The sequence below is a fragment of the Nuphar pumila genome, chromosome 6, assembly GCF_984573655.1.
Source record: "Nuphar pumila chromosome 6, dmNupPumi1.hap1.1, whole genome shotgun sequence".
In the NCBI taxonomy this organism is placed as follows: Eukaryota; Viridiplantae; Streptophyta; class Magnoliopsida; order Nymphaeales; family Nymphaeaceae; genus Nuphar; species Nuphar pumila.
Window position 1 is genome coordinate 30,885,616 of NC_143254.1, and position 21,412 is coordinate 30,907,027.

Consider the following 21,412-nt stretch of genomic DNA (forward strand, 5'->3'; position numbering starts at 1 on the left):
CAAATGATCGGACAATGACGAACTATAAATCAAAATATCGTCAAAGTAGACAACAACAAACTTCCCAATATACTGACGCAAGACTTGGGTCATCATGTTCATGAAGGTACTTGGGGCATTAGATAACCCAAATGGCATGACTAACCACTCGTATAATCCATCACGTGTCTTGAATGTCGTTTTTCACTCATCCCCTTCCCGTATACGAATCTGGTGATACCCGCTTTTTAAATCTATTTTTGAGAAAATGGAGGCACTAGATAACATATCAAACATATCGTCCAAACGGGGAATGGGAAAACGGTATTTGACTGTGATGCGATTGATTGCGCGACTATCCACACACATGCGCATGGACCCATCTTTCTTAGGAGTGAGTAAGGCGGGTAATGCACAAGGGCTAACACTCTCGCGAATGAAACCCTTTTGCAGTAATTCCTGAACCTGTCTTAATAACTCAGTATGCTCGGAGGGGTTCATGCGATATGCGGGAAGGTTGGGTAGACTCGACCCTGGCACAAAATCAATGGCATGCTGGACTACCCTTGTCGAAGATAATCCATCAGGTAGGTCATCCGGGATAATGTCGCGGAACTCCTCTAGAAGAGGGGCAACGTCCGCTGGAATGGACACTGACGAACTCATCACGGGCTTTGCCACCAGGGCATAACAATAGCCATCTTTCCTGACAATGGTTCAAAAAAAGCCGGTACGAGAGGCCTGCTAGTCTGGGGACTCGCTCAGGTTTGTTCACGTTGGGAAAGTCGGTCTCCTTGATAGGTAGAAGGACTATCTTATGGCCATTAAAGATAAAAGAGTATGTATTCTTGCGGCCATCGTGAGTTGTCTGGCGATTAAACTGCCAGGGACGTCCCAAAAGGATGTGACACGCGTGCATAGGGGCTACATCACACCACACCTCATCGTGGTAGTGTTCCCTCATGGAAAACCGGACTAGGCATCGCTGAGTGATGGGAACCTCATTTCCTTTCTTGAACCAGGCCATCTTATAGGGTTGGGACAACTTCTCGGTGTTGAGTTTCAAGGTAGAAACCACACTCTCAGACACCATGTTCTCGCATGCTCCGGTGTCAATGATAACATCACAAGCGTGACCCTCACAGTTGCACTGGGTCCTAAAAATGTTATTCCTTAACCATTTTGATGGGGCCGGTTCGCGGGGTGTGGTCAACACATGACGGATGGACAACAAACTTTCGACGTTACCGTCGAACTCTATAACTTCCCTCTCATCCTCGTCTTCAACTAATGACTTGTTGTCACTATCACTCTCACTCGCAGATGCGGACTCAACAATTCCCTCAACAAGATGGGTGTTCTTGCTCACGACGGGACACTTAGACGCGACATGCCCTAACTCCTGACATCTAAAACAACGAAGGGTCGACTCACTAGGTTTGACTTTGGAACGGATGTTGAAAGCTGAGCCTGACTGGTCAGGTTTGCTAAAGTCTGCTCTAGGCTTTGAATCACTAGGGGAGCTTGCTCTCCTGGTTGGGAAACCCGACTTAGGTCGACTGGTGGGCTCACTGCGGGAAGTCCTATATTCTTGCCTCCTTTTCAGCTTGTCCTCGATATTCATGGTGTAACTGTTGGCTTGATCTAATGTCTCAATTGTGACACAACTAAAATCATCAGAGATAGCAGGACGGAGACACGAAATGTACCTCGTGACCTGCTGGCGGGCTGTTTCCTCGATCTGCACACCCAGGGAAAGACGATGGAACTCCGCAGTGTACTCTGCTACAGTTCGGGAGCCTTGGCGCAGGGTCAGGTATTCCTTGTAGGCTCGCTCGACGTGATCCGAAGGCACGAATTTTGACTGCATCAATCTTTGTATTTCCTCCCATGACTGTACGCGCTCTAATCCCTGTCGCTCCCTCGATCGTTGTAGCTCCACCCACCATGTCTGTGCTAGGCCTCTCAATCGAGTAGACGCTAGCGAGACACGACGATGTTCAGCGACGGTGTGATAGTCGAAGAAGAACTGCACGACATAAGACCAGTCGAAGAACTGCTCCGCATCGAATCGCCCTGCAAACTCAGGAAGATCCAGTTTCACCCCGTAAGTGGAGGAGTGTTCTGGTGCTCTCTGTTGTCGCGGCTCCACCAGTCCTGCAGGATGCTCGTTCCAGAAGATGTCGTCGTCCCATACTGCTTCGTTGTCTGTAGTGCGGTACTGCTCGCCGGGATGTTGGTGTTATCGAACTCTATCGATGAGGGGTCGGCGGTCAGGGTGCGCCGGTTCCTGCTGATATTGCCTCGGTTTGGCTTGCCCGTGGGCGGGCACCATCTGCGGCCGATATTGGGGTATTGGGATGACGGGAAGTCCAAGGTAGGGTGGAGGGTTCGGGTTCCTGGCGGGTAGGGTTGGTATAATATGGTTGTGGGTTAGGAATATGGTGTTGGGTCGGGTGTTGTAGTGGGTTCTGGGTCAGGGTTGGGTGGACAGGTGGGTTTGGGTACAGGGTCTGGTGGTTATCTTGATGGGTTGACTCGCTCTACACTACTCGTCGGACCCAGATATGGATGGGTTGGATCGAGGTTCGAGTTGTGGGGATAAGAGGCTTGGTTGGGGATAAAAGGCTTGATTTGAACTCAATCCTCGATCCATAAGATTATGGGTCTGGTTTTGACCCGGCTCAAATGTAAAAGTATCTTCAACAAGATACTTTAGTCGATAACGCAATAACCTTGAGAATAAATGTGTGAGCATACACACCCAAGAACACTTGTGCACAACACACGGAATCACAAATGTGCAAATGCACTCATAAGTTTTATAAACAACTAAAGAGGTTGGGCTATAATCCCAAATCCCTTGAAGAAATACAAGAGGAGCTGCCCATATTTATAGGGCTTTTAGGAGGCATTGGGAAGGGCTCCACATAGTCGTTGGAGCCCCTCCAAATGTCACAAATGTGACCGTTGGAGGGGTCCAACGACTAGTGGGTTGGGCCCCTCCCAATACAAGTACATGCATTAAATGAAAAGAGAAAAAATAAAAAAGAAAAAAGGTAAAAATTACAAACCATATTCACGAAAATGAATATGTGTAAAATACCTAAACTACCCTTACCTAAACTACCCTTAGCAATATATATATTTTATATATAATAGGTAGATACATATACATATGTAATATATGTATATGTATCACCTTATATATATAAAATATATATACGAAATTACAACATATTTTAACACCCCCCCTCAAACTTAGGGCAAGATGACCGATAGTTTGCCAAGAAGGAAGTTGAATCACGGAGCGCACAAAGCTTTAGTAAAGAAGTCTGCCAGCTGATATTCGGACGTGACATAAGGAAGATCAATGACTCCTTTTAGATATGCTTCACGAACATAGTGACAGTCCATTTCGATGTGTTTAGTCCGCTCATGAAAGGTGTGATTTTTCGCGATGTAGATTGCACTCTTGTTGTCACAACAAAGCTTAGTGGGCCCTTCTATTGTAATCCCCATGTCTTCTAGCAATTGATGAATCCAAACAATCTCCATGGTAGTAGTTGCCATGGCACGATATTCAGCTTCTGTGGAGGAGAGTGACACATTTTGTTGCTTCTTGCATCTTCACGATATTAGAGAGTCTCCTAAGAACACACAAAAACTAGTGGTGGAGTGACGGTTATTTGGGTCACCTCCTCAATCTGAGTCAGTATACGCAATCAATTTTAAGTCAGAAGGAGAGGACAGAAAAACTCCCTTATTTAGAGTACCCTTTATGTATCTTACGACTCGTAAGATGGCACTCATGTGAACGGATGTAGGCGCATGCTGAAACTGACTTGCAGTATGGACTGCATGGGATATATCTGGTCTGGTAATACTCAGATACATCAATGATCCTACAAGCTGTCTGTAGGGTGTAGGATCCAAAAGGGGAACTCCATCATCAATTTTCATCTTTGCTCCTACTACCGCAGGAGTTTCACAAAGCTTCTGGTCTGTAATACCTGACCTGTCAATGATCTCAGAAGCAAGCTTAGTTTGGGATAAGAAATATCCTCTAAGAGAGTATGCTACTTCAATTCCCAAAAAATAAGTTAGAAAACCTAAATCAGACATTTAAATCTATCTTTTAAGATAGATTTTATACTCTTAACCCCGTTAGAGTCACTCCCAGTGATGATCATGTCATCAACATACAGAAGTAAAATAACAATCCCTGCATTGGATTTTCTAACAAAAAGAGCAGTGTCAGTAAAACAAGAGAAAAAACCATTCTCAATCATTACAGAGTTAAATCTATCATACCAAGCCTTGGGGGCTTGTTTTAGGCCATAGAGTGCTTTTTGAAGACGAAGCACCTTTCCTTTAGGAGTCTCCATTCCAGGAGGAGCATCCATATAAACTTCTTCGCTTAAATCACCATTTAAAAAGGCATTTTTAACATCCATTTGATAGATGTTCCATTTGTTGATAGAGGCAACGGTTATAAGACATCGGACAGTGACCATACGAGCTACAGGAGCAAAAGTTTCTTCATAGTCAATACCATATTCTTGACTATACCCTTTTGCAACCAAGCGAGCTTTATACCTTTCAAGGGATCCATCACTTTTAGTTTTTACTTTAAACACCCATCTGCACCCTATTGTTTTCTTGCCTTTAGGGAGATTTTGAAACTCCCAAGTTTTGGCTCTTCTCAGAGCCTCAAGTTCATTGTCCATTGCATTAATCCATTCAGGGCACTTTCGTGATTCTTCAAAATTTCTAGGTTCTATATAGGAGTGGATGGCACTAAGGCATGCTCTATATCTTGGTGAAAAAGAGTCATAGGAAATGAACCTAGAAGGAGGCCTTCTACTTCTCTCAGTTCTACGAGGGATCACTTCATTCTGAGAGGCACTGGGACTGGCATCATTATATCTGTCAAGAGCACTCCTAAAGTTGTTTTGATCTCTATGAGAGTAGGTGATAGGGTCTCTAGGTATTTCAATAGGTTGATGTGACGAAGGAGGCAAGGATATGTTTTCCTCGGTTTCAAATTCATTTAGGTTACTTTGATCTGACTCATTATCACTAGTATCATCGTCTTTATTCAGTAAATCAAATAAAAATGAGTAATCCATATTTTCATTATGGGGGTCACAACGTTCAAATCCACTAATATTTTCCAAAAAACTCACATTTCTGGAAACATACAATTTATCACTTTTGATATCATAACAACGAAACCCCTTTTGGGTTTCAGAATAGCCAAGAAAGGCACAAGGAATGGCTTTAGGAGAAAGTTTGTCATTCTTATCAGTAAGAACAAAACATTTACACCCAAAGACCCTTAACCTGCTATAATCAGGTTCCTTATCGTACAGTTTTTCAAAGGGAGAAATTTTGTTTAAATTCTTCGATGGGAGTCTGTTTATGAGATAAACAGAAGTAAGGGCTGCCTCAGCCCAAAGATTTTTTGGAATGTTTTGAGAAATGAGTAGAGTCCTAGTTGTTTCAATGATGTGTCTGTGCTTTCGTTCGGCTAACCCGTTTTGTTGAGGGGTTTTCGGACAAGATTTTTGGTGAAGAATACCAAAATTTTCAAGATAACTCTTAAATTCATTTGAGAGGTATTCTCCTCCAGAGTCAGACCTAAAGATTTTTAAACATCCATTGAATTGATTTGAAATCATGTGAAAACTTTTAAAAGTTGAAAAAACTTCATATTTATGTTTAAGGAAATAAATCCAACAAAACCTAGTGTAGTCATCCACGAAGATCACATAATATGAAAATCCTCCTTTTGACATTACCGGAGCCGGTCCCCATACATCGGAATGGAAAATTTCAAATGGTTTTGTCGTAAACATGGATCTTTGAGGAAAAGGCAAACATTTCATTTTCCCAAGAATGCATTCATTACACAAAAAGTCACTTTTACAAAGATGTTTAATAAAAGGCAAATAAGAGATTTTAACAATATTGGGATGACCCAATCTCTTATGCCATACATGAATATCTTTGTTTTGGACGACGTTGCAAAATTGACTCTTGGAAACTTGAAGAAAATCTACGTAGTAGAGGTCACCTCTTCTAGAGCCTTCCCCAATCAATCTCCCGGACTGGCGATCCTGTATCCAATATTTATTAGAAGAGAATTTTATATCGCAACCATGGTCCGAGAGTTGGGAGACGGAAAGAAGATTTAAGTTGAGGTTTGGAATAAAACGAATTTTTGGAACAAAGAAGTCTTGTTTTTCAAAATTACCTATTCCTTTAATCTCAAGAGATGTTCCGTCCGCGGTTGAGACAAAGGATGGAAAAGAATTTTTAGAAAAATTTGAAAGAGAGCAAGAGCTAGGGGTCATGTGAAAGGATGCCCCGGAAACTAAAAGCCAAGATGTCTTACCGGGGGAAGAAGATGACATAGCGGCTCCGGAAGTACCTCCCTTGAGAAGAGGTTGAAGTGCATCTACAATTTGTTGAAGAGAAAGAGACTCACTTGATGAAGAAGATCGTTCTTCAACTTGAGATGCCATAGCCGTTGCAATCAATTTCTTCCATTTAGGACACAAAGGTTTGATATGTCAGGGTTCTTTACAATAGTAGCAAGTCACTTTGCTATAGTCTCTTTTGCCATACCGATCATTTCCTCCTTGATTCTTGAAATGAGGAGGTCTATAGGTCTTCATGTTATTTCCCGGTCTTGACACGGCATTAGCCATTTCACCATCTTCTTGAGTAGAGGAAGTAACAAGAATGCTAGGATTATTTTTGCCAATCCCCATACGGGTTTCTTCACCACTTAGCTTGGTGATAACATCTTCAAGTGAGGGGGATGTGAAGGCGGAGAGAAGAGAGGACCGAACTTGTTCGAATTCGGGTCTAAGGCCATTTAAAAAATTGAAGAACCGGTCTTCCTCAAGTTGTTTGTGCCTTAATTCGATTGCCTCACCACTCCATTTAGGTTCAAGAATTGCGAGCTCGTCCCAAATAGAGGATAATTCGGCAAAGTACTCCCGAATGGTCATGTCATTTTGTTGGAAGGTCAAAGCCCTCTTTTGGAGAAAGTACTTGTGGGATAGATCTCTTGAGGTGTACATTTTCTCAAGATATACCCAAGCTTCGGAAGCTTTTTTAAATTTGATGATGTTGGCGTTTATCTTGGTCTCAACGGATGAGAAAATCCAAGATAAGATCTTGAAGTTCTTCATTTCCCAATCATCATGTTTTTTAGAATACTCTTCAAGGGCCTTTTGTCTTTCATCCCCTTCAAGGATCTTAATATCCCCTCCTTCAATAATGGTAATTTTGGGTTCCGGTTCCGGTATGGATCCATGAACGTAACCCCAAAGCCCCTTTCCTTTAATATGGGCTTCCATATTACCGACCCAAACATGATAGTTTGAGCCATTAAGCTTAAACCCAAGAGAGAAATGGGAGTCTTTTTCGCCCATTAGAGAGGAAAGAATACAAGAGATAATATGTACCTTAATTACTTTTCGCGTCTTTCTTGACAAGAGAGGCTCCTAAAATATTGCTCGAAGAAGGTGATCCTCTTTGATTTCAAAAAACTTGAAGGCACGCTTTTCGAGGAATGCAAGAGAGGGCGAATCGCAATTCTTCCTTTTCAACCTGGCTTTGATACCATGTAAAAGTATCTTCAACAAGATACTTTAGTCGATAACGCAATAACCTTGAGAATAAATGTGTGAACATACACACCCAAGAACACTTGTGCACAACAAGCACAACACACGGAATCACAAATGTGCAAATGCACTCATAAGTTTTATAAACAACTAAAGAGGTTGGGCTATAGTCACAAATCCCTTGAAGAAATACAAGAGGAGCTGCCCATATTTATAGGGCTTTTAGGAGGCATTGGGAGGGGCTCCACATAGTCGTTGGAGCCCCTCCAACGGTCACAAATGTGACCGTTGGAGGGGTCCAACGACTAGTGGGTTGGGCCCCTCCCAATGCAAGTACATGCATTAAATGAAAAGAGAAAAAATAAAAAAGAAAAAAGGTAAAAATTACAAACCATATTCACGAAAATGAATATGTGTAAAATACCTAAACTACCCTTAGCAATATATATATTTTATATATATAATAGGTAGATACATATACATATGTAATATATGTATATGTATCACCTTATATATATATAATATATATACGAAATTGCAACATATTTTAACATCAAATCCAAACTGGAGCTCTGTCCGGGTCCGATATGGGTTTGGGTCGACATGGGGTCTATTTTGAGGGTCAAAATGAATAGGTTGGATCTGGTTCGGGACAGCACGCGAACCGGAACCAACTAGGTAGGCCGGGTAAAGGGTTTCTAGACCCAGACCCACCCCCTGAGACCCAACGGTTGGTCCCAACGAAACAGGCATGTGCCCTGTTGTAGCAAAAACTGGATTGGTTCCTCTTGGGTCTGGCCCAATCAAAAGGGCCTCGCCGACTCCCGCCCGTAGGGGTGCGACCACGGAGCCTCCCCGTGTGGGGTCGGGAGGGAAAGGTGAGTCCCTCTCAAGCCGGGCTGACAAAACCGGGCCTGCAGCAGGGTCCAGCGTGACGCTGGGCCTCTGCCGACTCAGCTCGACCTGCGACGCAGCCCGCGTGAAGCCCTGCCACGAGCCGGGGCCTGCAGGTGGACCCAGCGCAACGCTAGGGCCCTGCAGGTTCGGGTTGACCTGCGGCGCAGTCGCAGTTACACATGGCCACGAGCCCTGGCCTGCAGGTGGACCCAGCGTACTGTTGGGGCCCTGCAGGCTCGGCCCCACCTGCGATACTAACGCAGGTGCTCGCTGCCTGGGATGAGGTACCATTACCATGGAGTCGTTGTTCGCCGAGATCCCCTGGTGTTGTTGAAAGGTGCCCGGGTCAGGCATGGACGCTGGAACTGGTGGGAAGGCAACGATACGTCCCTGTTGTATGGGCGTCGGCTGATAGGGTTTTGCAGCATGGGGACTCAAACTTGCAGACGCACCATCAGCGAGGCCTGCGTCTGGTACTGCGCACAGTCCCTTGTGCGACTCGAAGGCTGTCATGCGATCATCCAACCCATCCAGCCGTTTCGACAGGCCAGTGATATCCCGACTCATGCGCATCATATTCTCCTGGATTTTCGTCAACACGTCCATTACGCACAGCATTGGATCTTCGCTGCCCGCCTCCTCACGCGCGTCGCCTCGTACCGGATCGGTCCCCGCCTCAAGAGCCATCTCGCTGATGAAGGTGGACGCCTGCTCTGATACCACTTTGATGCAGTCCACATCGGAGGAGGAATGAAAACAGAAGCCCACCGTGAATCAGTGTGGCCCAAACTCTTTATTATTCTCAGTAAGTTTCAATAATCAATGGGGAAGACAATCAACAATAAAGAAGAGAAAGAAACAGAATACAAGTAATAAGGAATAAGCAAAAGTGCAGAAAAGAAATGACGGCTGAAGCTTTTCCAAAACAGTCTGGCCACGCAACCCTAGGAGTGGGCCTTTTAAAGGCTATTTACTGGACCCGGGTCGCGGGTCCAGGCTTGGATCCAAACTGCGATCCGGGTCAACTTCCATCTGTTGCTGGTTCTGTGACGTGCGAACTCCACCATGCCTGGAGTAGGTGCGCAGGGGTACCTCCCTGCATCGCGGCTCCGTACCTGCAAGGGGGTCATACACGTGAAGCCGCTCATCTGTCCTTTGTGGCGGATCGGGTGGCACGATGGGCCCAATCGGGTCCTGCCCTGCATCAGTAACCCTCCTCCCGCCTGCCTCGCTGTCTTAAAAGACAGCGAGAGGCGGTGGTCTGGGTCGGGTCCGGATCCGGCCCGAACCAAAACAATTTTTTTTTTCGTTACAACAAGAGAGGGACTCAACAAAGTCAATGCAGTTGACAGGTCCATAAATATATATTTCTGGTGTCAACTCTTGCTTGCAAAGCTAAGAATAACCAGAACTAAAGCGCAAGAAATTGTGATGCCAGGGCACATAGTTTAACTAAATTAAGTAGTGTTAAGTCAAAACATTACACATGACCCATACCAGCAAGACGCGCAGATTTCTGCTGTGTTTGCAATTTGCTAAAAAAACAAGAATGACCAAATGTAAGTGCAGGAAATGTGCGTTTGTGTGTATGTGAACTTGCATATTCAAATTCTACAACCTAAGGCAGCAATGCATAGATGGTGTCTAAAAAAAATACCAATTATGAAATTGTTTTAAGACATTACGATAATCGGACACTAAATAATAAGTCCAAGTAGGCATCCATGATATCTTAAATGTATAAAGGAAACCTGTACTGCCAATTCAGGAATTCAGTATATGTTGTGTATATACGATATGTATTTACTAAAGCACCACGCACAAAATCTCTGTACATGAATCTGCATATTCCTCCACATCTGAATATGTAGATTCACAATCACGCAGTGATTTGCGCATCAATAGGAATATGCAGATCCACGAACAACCATGGATCTGCACCTCTCTTAGACATATGGATCTGCATATGGACTTATTCATATAAATATGCATATTCATGACACACATGGATCTGCACATTTATAAACACAATCCTATACACGCGAATAGGCTCATTAAAAAAAATACATATTTATTTGTAAACAAATCGGTGTACATATCCATACCTTTGTATGTATGCCATGACACCCCCCCCCCCACACACACACACGCATGCTTGCATGCTTGAATAAAATATACTTTCAATATGAAATCCAATCCTAAATCTGAAATATACTTAGCAACCATGAATATTTCGGTTTTTCTCTAATTCAAATATAGGAAACCGGATCATATTCATGGTTCCCTTAAAAAAAATATCACTTAAATCAGATTTAAGCTCTTTTTCCTATTCGAATCAAAAGAAAGACCCGTACCGAAAAGAAACACTAATGGATGGTTGGAAACGACGGATGATCGGAGAAGCTAGCCTTCTTCTTCCACTTCCTCTCTTTTCTTCTCCTTTTCTCTCTTTTATTTTGTTGACTTTTCAAAGTTCCATTTTAATAGACTTTCCAAAACCTTCTTAGTTGCTTCAAGAAGTGTTTAAGGGCTCTTTTAAGAGTCCTAAACCAAAGTTAACTTAAAATTTTGGAATTAAATACAATTAATTAATTAATATTAATTAATTAATTAATTAATATTAATTAATTAATTCTTAGAAGCTTCCAAAAGTTATTTTATTGAACTAGGATACTTCTTAAGTGATTCTATATGGGTTTAAGGACTCTACTTAGAGTCCTAAACCAAGACTTAAATCAAATTTCGAAATTGAAATTAATTAATTAGTGTTAATTGATTAATAAGCATCTAGAAACTTCCAAAGGTTATTTTAATAACATATAAGACTTCTTAACATTAAATAACTCCAATTTAAAGCTATCTAATAAATTTAAAGTTGAAAATTTGATGGGCATGAATTTGGATCTGGATCCGAATCCAAGATCCAAATCCATCTCCAAAAATCCCAATGGGTTTTGGGCTGGATCAAATCCAGATTAATATGGGTCTTGGATAGAGTCCAGATCCATATTAATTTGGATCAAATCCATTGGATCTAGTCCGATCCAAATCCAGACCCGAACCGACAAACTGCTCCTTTTTCGAAAAAATGTGATTTTCAAGCCAGCCGTAGCCCGAATCCGAAAAAGTAAAATACCATTATGCTCAGAATTTCAAGACGCATCCAACAATATATATAACTAGAATTTTGCTTCAAAAATTCGTTCGAAAATAACCCAAATTTCGCTCGAAATTAAAGGTTAAAAATAGAACTTTTTCTTATGTTTCGATTGGCTCGTCTCGACCTTGTCTATGAGACCTGGGCCAAGCCCAGACTCAAAAGCATCGACCTAAAATCGAGATTTTACCAATTATTATTCTATACTTAACCAAATTTTCGAAAAATCTAAAAATGACTAAGTGTAAAAATACATGATATTACGTGGAGTCATGCTTACTTTTTTTCTCTCTTGCCATTATCGGTTATATTTAGATGCTTTTGCTCATAGAAAATGGAAGGAATAGGGAAAATGGATATTGTGATTCAGACATATCAGTTGAACAAGAATTTGACATTGTCACCTATTTAGGAGATTCTTTAAGCTTCCGTGCATTCCGTGTCAAACTGTTGAGAGTGGTAGGTGGAAAATTCAGAGAGATCTCAAAATACACTACCTTGAACTCAAACAAGGAAATAGAAAGGAAATTTTACAAAATAAACTTTAAGGCCTTCCTTCTCCATGCTTTATCCGGGTTGAGAATTCCCACATGGCAGGAGAGGAAAGGCTAATTCTCTGGGACTAATTTCCCTTGACACATTTGCAACAAAGGGATCATGGTTAAGGCACAGTCCTTGAAGATTTGCCAAGAAATGCTGAAGCATGCTATTGGTTATTGTATCTACAAGTGCTGGCGTTTCCCAGTTTGATTGTAAGATTTTGGTGTGGTCTTCCTTTTTTAGGAAAAGGAGAAATTTTATAAAATTAAATGTAGGAACAGTGACAAGACACTCCCCGTCAAAAGAATGATGTTACAAACCAGGATCTCAATCTCGTAGTGGCAGATTTACTGATAACTCAGCCTCTGGACTTGAATCCAGTTAATTATCAGATATTTCCCATCTATACAGTGGCCTTCTTTCTTATTCCCCCTTCTCATCTTTCTTCCTTTTTTTCCCCTTTTTTATGTGCATGTTTGTGGTTCGGGTGCATTTAATAGGCAAAGTGAATCTGTCATTCAAGTGACAACTTAGTTTGTTTGATCTAATAGGCTTGGTTCCTTGGATAAAAATTATGAAGAATAATGCCTATGTATCAAATCAGTGGTCCATTAGTAGTTTTCATAGACTTGGAAATGCCTGAACCAGACAATTTTCAAGATTTTAGGCCAGTATTATGTTCTTTCACAAATGTTATTAGTATGCATGCTCACCCATGCATATCACAGAAATGCATGATTGAATGTGTTTCTGTATGTGTAAGTTTACATGATGGACTAGGCTGTGTCCAGTGCTTGTCAGTCATATGCATGTTTCCCTGTATACAGGCCTACTCTGCATGCATACATGGGCATGTTGCAGCGCTACTTTTGTTCTTTCCATACATGCATTATTTTCTTTGGTTCATATTACTAGAAGCATTGAGAATTTGGTGCATGTACCACTCTTATGAAGATATATCATACAGATGTACCAAAATGCTAAATAGCTTATTGTTGGTCAATTTTACTTGTTTGCACATGTTGCTATTATAGACCAGTATTCTATTTTGATTGTTAGATTACTGTTGTGTATGTGCATGTGCGTCTTGGGTGTATGTCTTATCTTATTGTATCGTGGTCTTTTCTTATGGTATTGTGAACTTATGAACAGGCACCGCAGTTGTGATAGTTATGCTGGTTACGACATTCCTTATGATCCTAATAATGTTGCTGGTATGGAGGACACACTGGATTCTGGTCTTGATCTTCACAGTGCTATCCCTGGCTGTTGAGCTTACTTACTTTTCAGCCATGTTGTTCAAGGTAGATCAGGGCGGGTGGGTCCCTCTTGTTATCTCTGCAGCTTTTCTTTTGATCATGTATATTTGGCATTACGGAACAATGAAGAGGTATGAATATGAAATGCACAGCAGGGTCTCAATGGCATGGATTTTGGGTCTAGGTCCTAGTCTAGGATTAGTTCGTGTTCCTGGAATAGGTCTTGTATATACAGAACTTGCAAGTGGGGTACCTCATATTTTTTCCCACTTTATAACAAATCTTCCAGCCATTCATTCTGTTGTAGTCTTTGTATGTATCAAGTATCTTCCTGTCTATACTGTTCCAGAGGAAGAAAGATTTCTTGTAAAAAGGATTGGTCCAAAGAATTTCCATATGTTCCGTTGTGTTGCAAGATATGGGTACAAGGATCTGCATAAAAAAGATGAAGATTTTGAGAAAATGCTCTTGAATAGTCTTTTCCTGTTTGTTCGGCTTGAGTCAATGATGGAGGGAGTTTCTGATTCAGAAGAATATAGCTTGTATACACATACTGAAGGATCTGCAGAATCTCTTCCCTGCGGGAACTGTGACACTGTCTCTTCCTTGGTAGAATTAACATCGTCTTCAAATGATGCCATTGTGCCAGAAAGGTCTCCTCTAGGGACACGCATTAGGTTGAGGTCCTCAGGCCAGCTGAGTCAGAGTACAGAGGTGGATGAAATTGAGTATCTCAATAGCTGCAGGGATTCTGGTGTTGTACATATTCTGGGCAATACCATAGTGAGGGCAAGCAGAGGTTCAGGGATCATTAAGAAGATTGCTGTTGACTATCTTTATGCGTTTCTTAGGAGAATATGTAGGGAGAACAGTGTTATATTCAATGTGCCTCATGAAAGCCTCTTGAACGTGGGACAAGTATTCTATGTGTGAAGATGAGAGTAATACATGGTTGGCTCTATCTTTCTAGTTCATTGACACCCTTCAACACACAGTGCAGCACATGGCAACCATTGGTGCTTGGTAGAGGTGGCGGTATCTATTTTCACGTACCGGCAAGTTGAAGTTAGAACATACGAGAGGAATTTGCTTCTTGTTTCTCATTGACAGGTAGATGGAGCTTTTCTTTAGGAAAGTGTTCTCATTTTTTTCTCTGTACAAAGATTTGTACAGCAGTTTTCCCTCTGTTTGGCATTGGCAAAAATGGCAGATACAAAAATTGAAACATTTTCTTAATTCAAGATACATGAAAGAAATTGAACCTTAAGGATATGGGTACAGTGAGCGAGCAAGTGCAAGATGGTCATGCTAGGAAAGGAGCAATAGTAGACTGGGGTGGTCATTTTCACAGCCTATTTATCCCTTTTCTAAGTGTTTGAATATGGTTAGCAGCCATCGGAACCAAGTATTTGCAGCTTTATATGAGCATTCTTTCTTTTTTGGAGACTATATCTATAACAGTATCCATGAGAAGGGACTCCATTTGTTCATCTTCTCAGAGAAAAATATGATTTGTAATTTTATTGATAGAGCACCATATTGTAAGAGAGATGACAATGAGAGAATCAGGACCTTGGTCATTCTTTACATGCTATGTCACAGGGACATGCCTATTTGTGCTAATGCCCCCGACATGAGCAGACATATGTTCAACATGAGATATGCTGCAATACGGGTTGGACACAGGAGACACTGTGTGGGACCTGGTCAACAATCCTCAGGCGCATTAGATACACAGTCAACTTGTGTCCAAAGTTATCTAACTTTTAATGTTTGTAGAGTGGGTTGCATGTATATGTCTGTGTGTGTGTGTGTGTGTGTGTGTGTGCGCGTGCACACATACACACCGTCTTTTAAATTTGTGCTGTTTTGTATCCATTGTATCAGATTATGTACCGTATCCATGTCTCATATTTGTAATATGTATTGTATAAAAGGTGATCGTGAATCAAATCAAATTTTACAATAAGATTGTGAACATAAATAGCTTTTTTAATTTAACAGGATCCAAACTTATCTGGTTTAAGATTGATCCCTTTCAGGATCCATCTTAGGGCTGCCCACTCAGCTATTGTGATGGGTCCGGCTCTCATGGTGGATCTATGGTGGCAGCTTGGGCTAGAATCTGGTTGGGACTCTTTGCAGACTTTCCTCCATGTTCTGTAGAAAAGTTAGATGTCCAACATCAACGGAAACTGTTGGTTGAATTTTTATAGCATTTGGCAAAACTTACCAGCATCCTCAAATATCTGTTGATCCAGACATTGACTGGATGCCTATGGGAAGTCTAAATCCAGCGCCGTCAATTGTGTCTGGCATGTTCCCTTTGATGAAAGAAAAAGACAGCTTTGTAACCAGGTACGAACTTGTGTGTCTGACTTGTAATGGCAACAAAGGTACTCATGAACAAAGTACTATGGAGGAAGACAATTGTATCAGCGAGACGGCTTCTTGGTGATATCATGTATCACTGAGGACAACATCATCTACCAAGGAGCTTCTGAATGAAAACTTAAAACCTGCTGCAAGTGCCACCAGCTATGTTGCACCAAAAAATGCATCGGTGGCTGTGAAACCTAGCAAATTGTGCCTTAGGTGTAGACGATAATCAGGAAATGGACTTCGCCACAAACTAAAACAAGGCGTTTTTTGCTCTCAGGCCACCCATGTAAATTGCTACAGGCATTTGTTTCAGTTGGTAATACAGAGGAGAAGCTTCCCAGTGAGGAAACAAAGGCACAGTAAGCCTATCTTGGTGCTAGTACCAGTTGAACAGTATGGGAGTATCACTACTCAGATTGATCACTACAAGGTTCAAGTGCTTGTTGATTCAGTATTTTTCATAGCATATCTTCATGTTTCTTTGAAGCCAGGGAGCACTCCTGCCATACAGGAATCCACATGCAAGAGGATGAAATATAATCTGCCACTGAAATTTTTCATACAAAAGTGATTTGAACAAAGTATGGCCCATACTCACTTGATAGCGTATTTGGTGGTAGGAGCTGTTAGTGCACATCACCTTGTGTTGGGACGATGCATGTTCAAAACCCAATGGTACCTTGTGTAACTGGTGGCGGTCTGCTTAACCCCAGCTTGCCTATAAAAAAAAAGAAAAAGAAAATAGAACTAAAAAATAGGATGGATCGCAGTGGCATAAAAAAACGTTACCACCAGAGATACGCAATTCCTATTAATGGGTAGTTCCTTGACTGTATTGTCACCAGATATGTGAATTTCCTGCTCATAAGTGTACGTAAATGCCCCTTTCAGTTTTCAATCAAATTCGTGTGTAACTTAAACACCCCATAGTTTAAATAATGATGTTTTCCAGTCACCTTACCCATCAAAATTCGTGCTTTTGATCCTTGAGGCCTCATTTGATACACCCGACAAACGCCGCACAGGCAGAATGTGCGGCATGTGTCTGGTACTGACCAGTCCTGCCCTCCTGATGTGTAATAACACGTCGTGTGTGTAATATCGCGTATTTTTGTACTTAGTCATTTCATGAGATTTTTGAAAAATTGGTTAAATCTTGGAGAAAAATTGCTTGAGGCTCGATTTTTAGACTGATGTCTTTGAGTTCGGGCTTAACCCAGGTTCCATCGACAAGGTCGTAACGAGCCAATTGAAGCGAGATAAAGAGTTTTATTTTGACCTTTGAATTCAAGCAAAATTCAGGTTATTTTTTGGCAAAATTCAGAGTTTGATATTCGTGTAATATGTCGTTGGATGTGTCTCAGAATTTTGAGCGCAATGACATTTTATTTTTTTTTACTCGGGCTACGGTTGGTTCGAAAATCGTATTTTTCTAAAAATTTAGCAGTTTGTTAAAACGAAATTATTATGGATTTGGATCTTATATAAGACCTACTTAAATCTGAAATTAAACCAGATCTTGATTCATTTTTGTTTTGGGTATGGGTTTGAATTTTTGGATCAGATCTGGATTCAAATTCAAGCCCCATAATTTCCAGCTTTAAATTTAATATAAAGCTTTAATTTGGGGTTTAATAAGGTTGAGAAGCTTTCTGGGTTAATTTGGCTATTTTTAGAAGTTTTTAGATCATTTTAATTAATTGATATTTAATAATTAATTATATGATATTAATTACGAATCTTATTTTAGGGCTTCTTAAAAGAGTTCATATACATGCCTTAGAAGGCTAAAGAAAGCTTTAGAAAGAGTTCTAAAAGACTTGAAAAGTTTTAGAAAAAAAAAGTCAACATGAAAGTTTAAAAAAAAAAACTTGGAAACTAGAGAGAGCTTTTCTATTTTCAAACTCTGCAAAGAAGGGAGGGTGTCACCCCCCTTTCTGTCACTTTATATAAAAAAAAGAAAGGAAATAAAAAAAGAGAGAAAGAGAAAAGAGAGAGGAGAGAGAGAGAGAAGAAGGAGAGGAAAGAGATGAAGAAGAATAATCTTCTTCTCCAGCCATCCAACCTCTATTTTTCTTATCTCTTTAGATTTTCAATAAGGTACGGGTACCCCTTTTGATCTTGAATGAGAAAAGGAACACAAATTTGTTTCTCATGCAATAGTTTAGTGAATCCAATGGGAAGAGGGTAAACTTTGATAGTCACCCTAATGATCCATGGATGAAATCAATGTTTTTTTTAAATCGCATATGAGTGTATTTGCACCCTTTTTTTGTAACGATTTCAATGTTGTGATTGATGTGCCACATTGTCTTGAATCCAAATTATGTAAAAGAAAACTAAATAAAGAAGCTTGGATATTCTCAGGTGTTCCTGTGTCTCAAATCTTGAGTTGAGATATCCAATGTTAATCATTTGAACACATATATTCAAACTTATTAATCTTCTAGTTTCAAGGAATAGAAGATGCATGCTTCTTTTAATCCATATATTTTTATTATACTTTTTTGTATGAACTTTATGTCATTTGCATCAAAACAATCATGCATGGCATCAATACAGTATATATTGCTAAGGTGCTATTTTTGAATAACAGACAGGACAAGAAAAACATTTTGTTAAAATGATGATCAGCGAAAAAGTGTATGCAATACTCATTGGAACCATGTATTTACATAATATGTGTTCTGCATGCTACATGTAGGTATATCATGCTTAATTATGTTTCGAAGAAATTTTTTTTAACATACAAATATATATTATATATATACAACTATGTTGGGTGTCCTGGTGAGTTGGCTGTCAGGCCAGCCGAGTCTGGCCTGTAATAACCGCAAACTTTATGCAGCATAAAGAAATTATATTTATATATATATGTATACATATATATATATTTAGTTAAGTAATGCGAATTGGGCCTGGGATCCATTAGCGGATCCAGAAGAAAAATGTGCATATTTGAGTATTTTAGTAATACTATATAAATAAATAAATAATAATAATATTTTTTTTCAAACCCACTGTTGGACCCAAGTGGATTCAACCCCTGGATCCACTGCTATCCACGCAACCCGGATCCAAACCGCAATCGGATCCGGCATCGCGGGTCGTGGTTTGGACCCGGACCCGACCCACACCCTGTTAAATGAAAAGAGGGGTTAAAAAGGGCAACCCGATATGGGTTGCCCGATAAAAAGATTTTTGAAAGAGGGAAACCTTCTCCCTCGAGACATCGGGTGTTAGGGTTCAGCCGAACCCTAACACATAAGGAGATGGGGAGGTGGGGGAGCACACGCAGCCGCCGGGAAGGTAGGTTTTCCTTCCTTTTCGGGTGGCCTCCCTCCTACAAAGAGGGACCCCCGAACCCCTTTCTCCTTTCTCTCGCTATCCCCTTCTTTCTCTCTCTCTCTCTATCTCTCTCTAACTTTCGGATCGCCCTCCGAGTTTTAGGACTGCTGCTCGAAGCTTTACCGGGTGACGCCAACCAACCTCTTTGCGTGGCTGCCGCAACTCCTTCGCCGGAAAATGGTAGGGTCTGTAATTTTTCTTTCAGGTCAGTCATGGGCTTGGTGGGGTGTGGGTTTTCCAAAAACCCAAATCGGTCGATTGGCAAGGGGTTTTCCCCTTCGAGCTCTGCAATGTGGGGGTGATGTCGGCTGTTATGCAGCCTCGAAATCACACAGGAACACCTACCTCAAAAAGGGGGGGGGGGGGGTTCGTGAAATAAAATGAGGGGACTTTGAATGTGACAGAATTCTTACTGAGTCTAGTTAGGGGAGGGTGTATAGTATGACCCTTCACATTTAGTACCTCAATTTCCATTTTTCAGAGTAAGGACAGTGGCTCTTAACAAGATTAGTAGACCGTGGATTGGTTGTGCTGATTAAGGATATGGGTTCTTAATAGTTAGGTTCATTCAATTGGAAGATTAGGTTAGAACAGAAGAAAGAAGAAAGCATGGGAAAAACTATAGGTTTTTAAAGAACAGTTTGATTATTTATAAGAATCTTTGATCACTGCTTCACTGATGTGATCGGATTCGATGCCACTGGCCAAATCGAAAGAAAATTAGGGCGGTTCAGTGTGTGCTTAGGGACAAAATTAGGATAAAAGGGAGGGGAGAATCTGTATCATTTTTTTTGCACGATTCATGATGCATTGCTTTGAGTCGGGTTCAATGAAAATTTAAATTGCCAGCAGATCCAGTTTTTAATTATGTGATTGCATTTAGTTTTTTTGTTTTCTTTTATTTAGCTGAATAAGCTGGGGAAGGGTCCCATTCCTTGATTGCATTTGTTCAGTAGTCCCTTTCTTGTGAGCTATTCTGGCCTGCGTATGTGTAATTTGTGAAACAGAGCCTGCTTAATGTAGGTTGTGTGGTAGCCGAACTGCAATTGAAATACATTTAATTCTTTTAGGCATGGTGTATCTGATCATGTTTTATTTTTGACTGTGTATTTTGGCATGAGTCTGAGAAATACATCATACTTATTTGAGATTATGGTTGCTGAATAGTGCTTGTCATTTTTGTGAGCAGAGCATGCTTAATGTAGGCTGTGTGGCGGCCGACCTGAAATGGAAATTCATGTATTTCTTTTAGGCATAGGGTACCTAATTATGTTATTATTATTGTCTGTGTATTTTAACCAAGTCTGTGAAACATGGCATGCGTACTTTAGATTATGTTAGCAAAATGGTGCCTATTATGAGGATACTCTACTTCATTCAATTCACACTAATCTGATGCTCACTACATAGTTAGCTGCCCATTACGTTGACATTCGGTTTCATAGAAAGCTACACATCAACTGATACTTAATGTTTTTTTTTCTATTATGAGGATGTTCGGGTTACTATCCAGCTGCCTATGAAATTGATATCTATGCATCGTTTTACTTTTTCCCAATTTTTTGCTTTATGGCAAAATTGCAAGATGAATTGTGATAACTGACCACATACACCCTTGTTGAACGTATACAGAAGTCTGCATATGCTTACGGTTGTTACATTCAGTTCAAATATATGATGGTGCACTTAGTGACATATGAATATGTGCCTTCCCGCAAGGGGGTTGCTTGGAAAACCTTGCCTAATTGGGCAATATGGATTGGGTACCTGATGTAGGTACTTTGGTTAATGAGCATATACTTAATGTTAACAACATTGGTGAGAGAAATTAAAGGTTAATTTCTGTGGGCCTGACTGGGTGAAAGATCCTGGGGCATTTGTGTCCGATTGGTTTAAAAGTACCAAGGCATTTAGAATAATGATCATAATACTGATAAGAAACTTAAATGTAATTCGTGCTTGACTGGTTTAAAGGCACCGGAGCACTTTGAGTGGGTTTAGGTAATCAATATGGAAACAAAATTTGGATGGTTTATACACATTGATAAAATGACTAAGGTTGAGAATTCTACTGCCATGATAGCAGAAGGAAGTTGGGAAAATGCCCCATACTTCGGGAAAATAACTAAATGAAAAGATTAACCCACTCAGATTCGGGCTTACCTTGGAGAGGGTAGGTGGTACAAGACTCCGGGGACGTGTTTATT

The 21,412-nt window shown here is 40.8% G+C and overlaps 1 protein-coding gene across 2 annotated transcripts in view; it reads left to right on the forward strand.

The window, feature by feature from the left end:
* Positions 1–15,260, forward strand: part of LOC149834547 (putative potassium transporter 11) — a 78,975-nt gene extending 63,715 nt beyond the window's left edge. For both annotated transcript variants that reach the window (XM_090010183.1, XM_090010184.1), the window contains exon 9: positions 13,369–15,260. In XM_090010183.1, coding sequence (XP_089866309.1) covers positions 13,369–14,408 — 1,040 coding nt within the window. In that variant the 3' untranslated portion in view covers positions 14,409–15,260. The remainder of the gene's footprint in view (positions 1–13,368) is intronic.
* Positions 15,261–21,412: the final 6,152 nt, after the last annotated feature.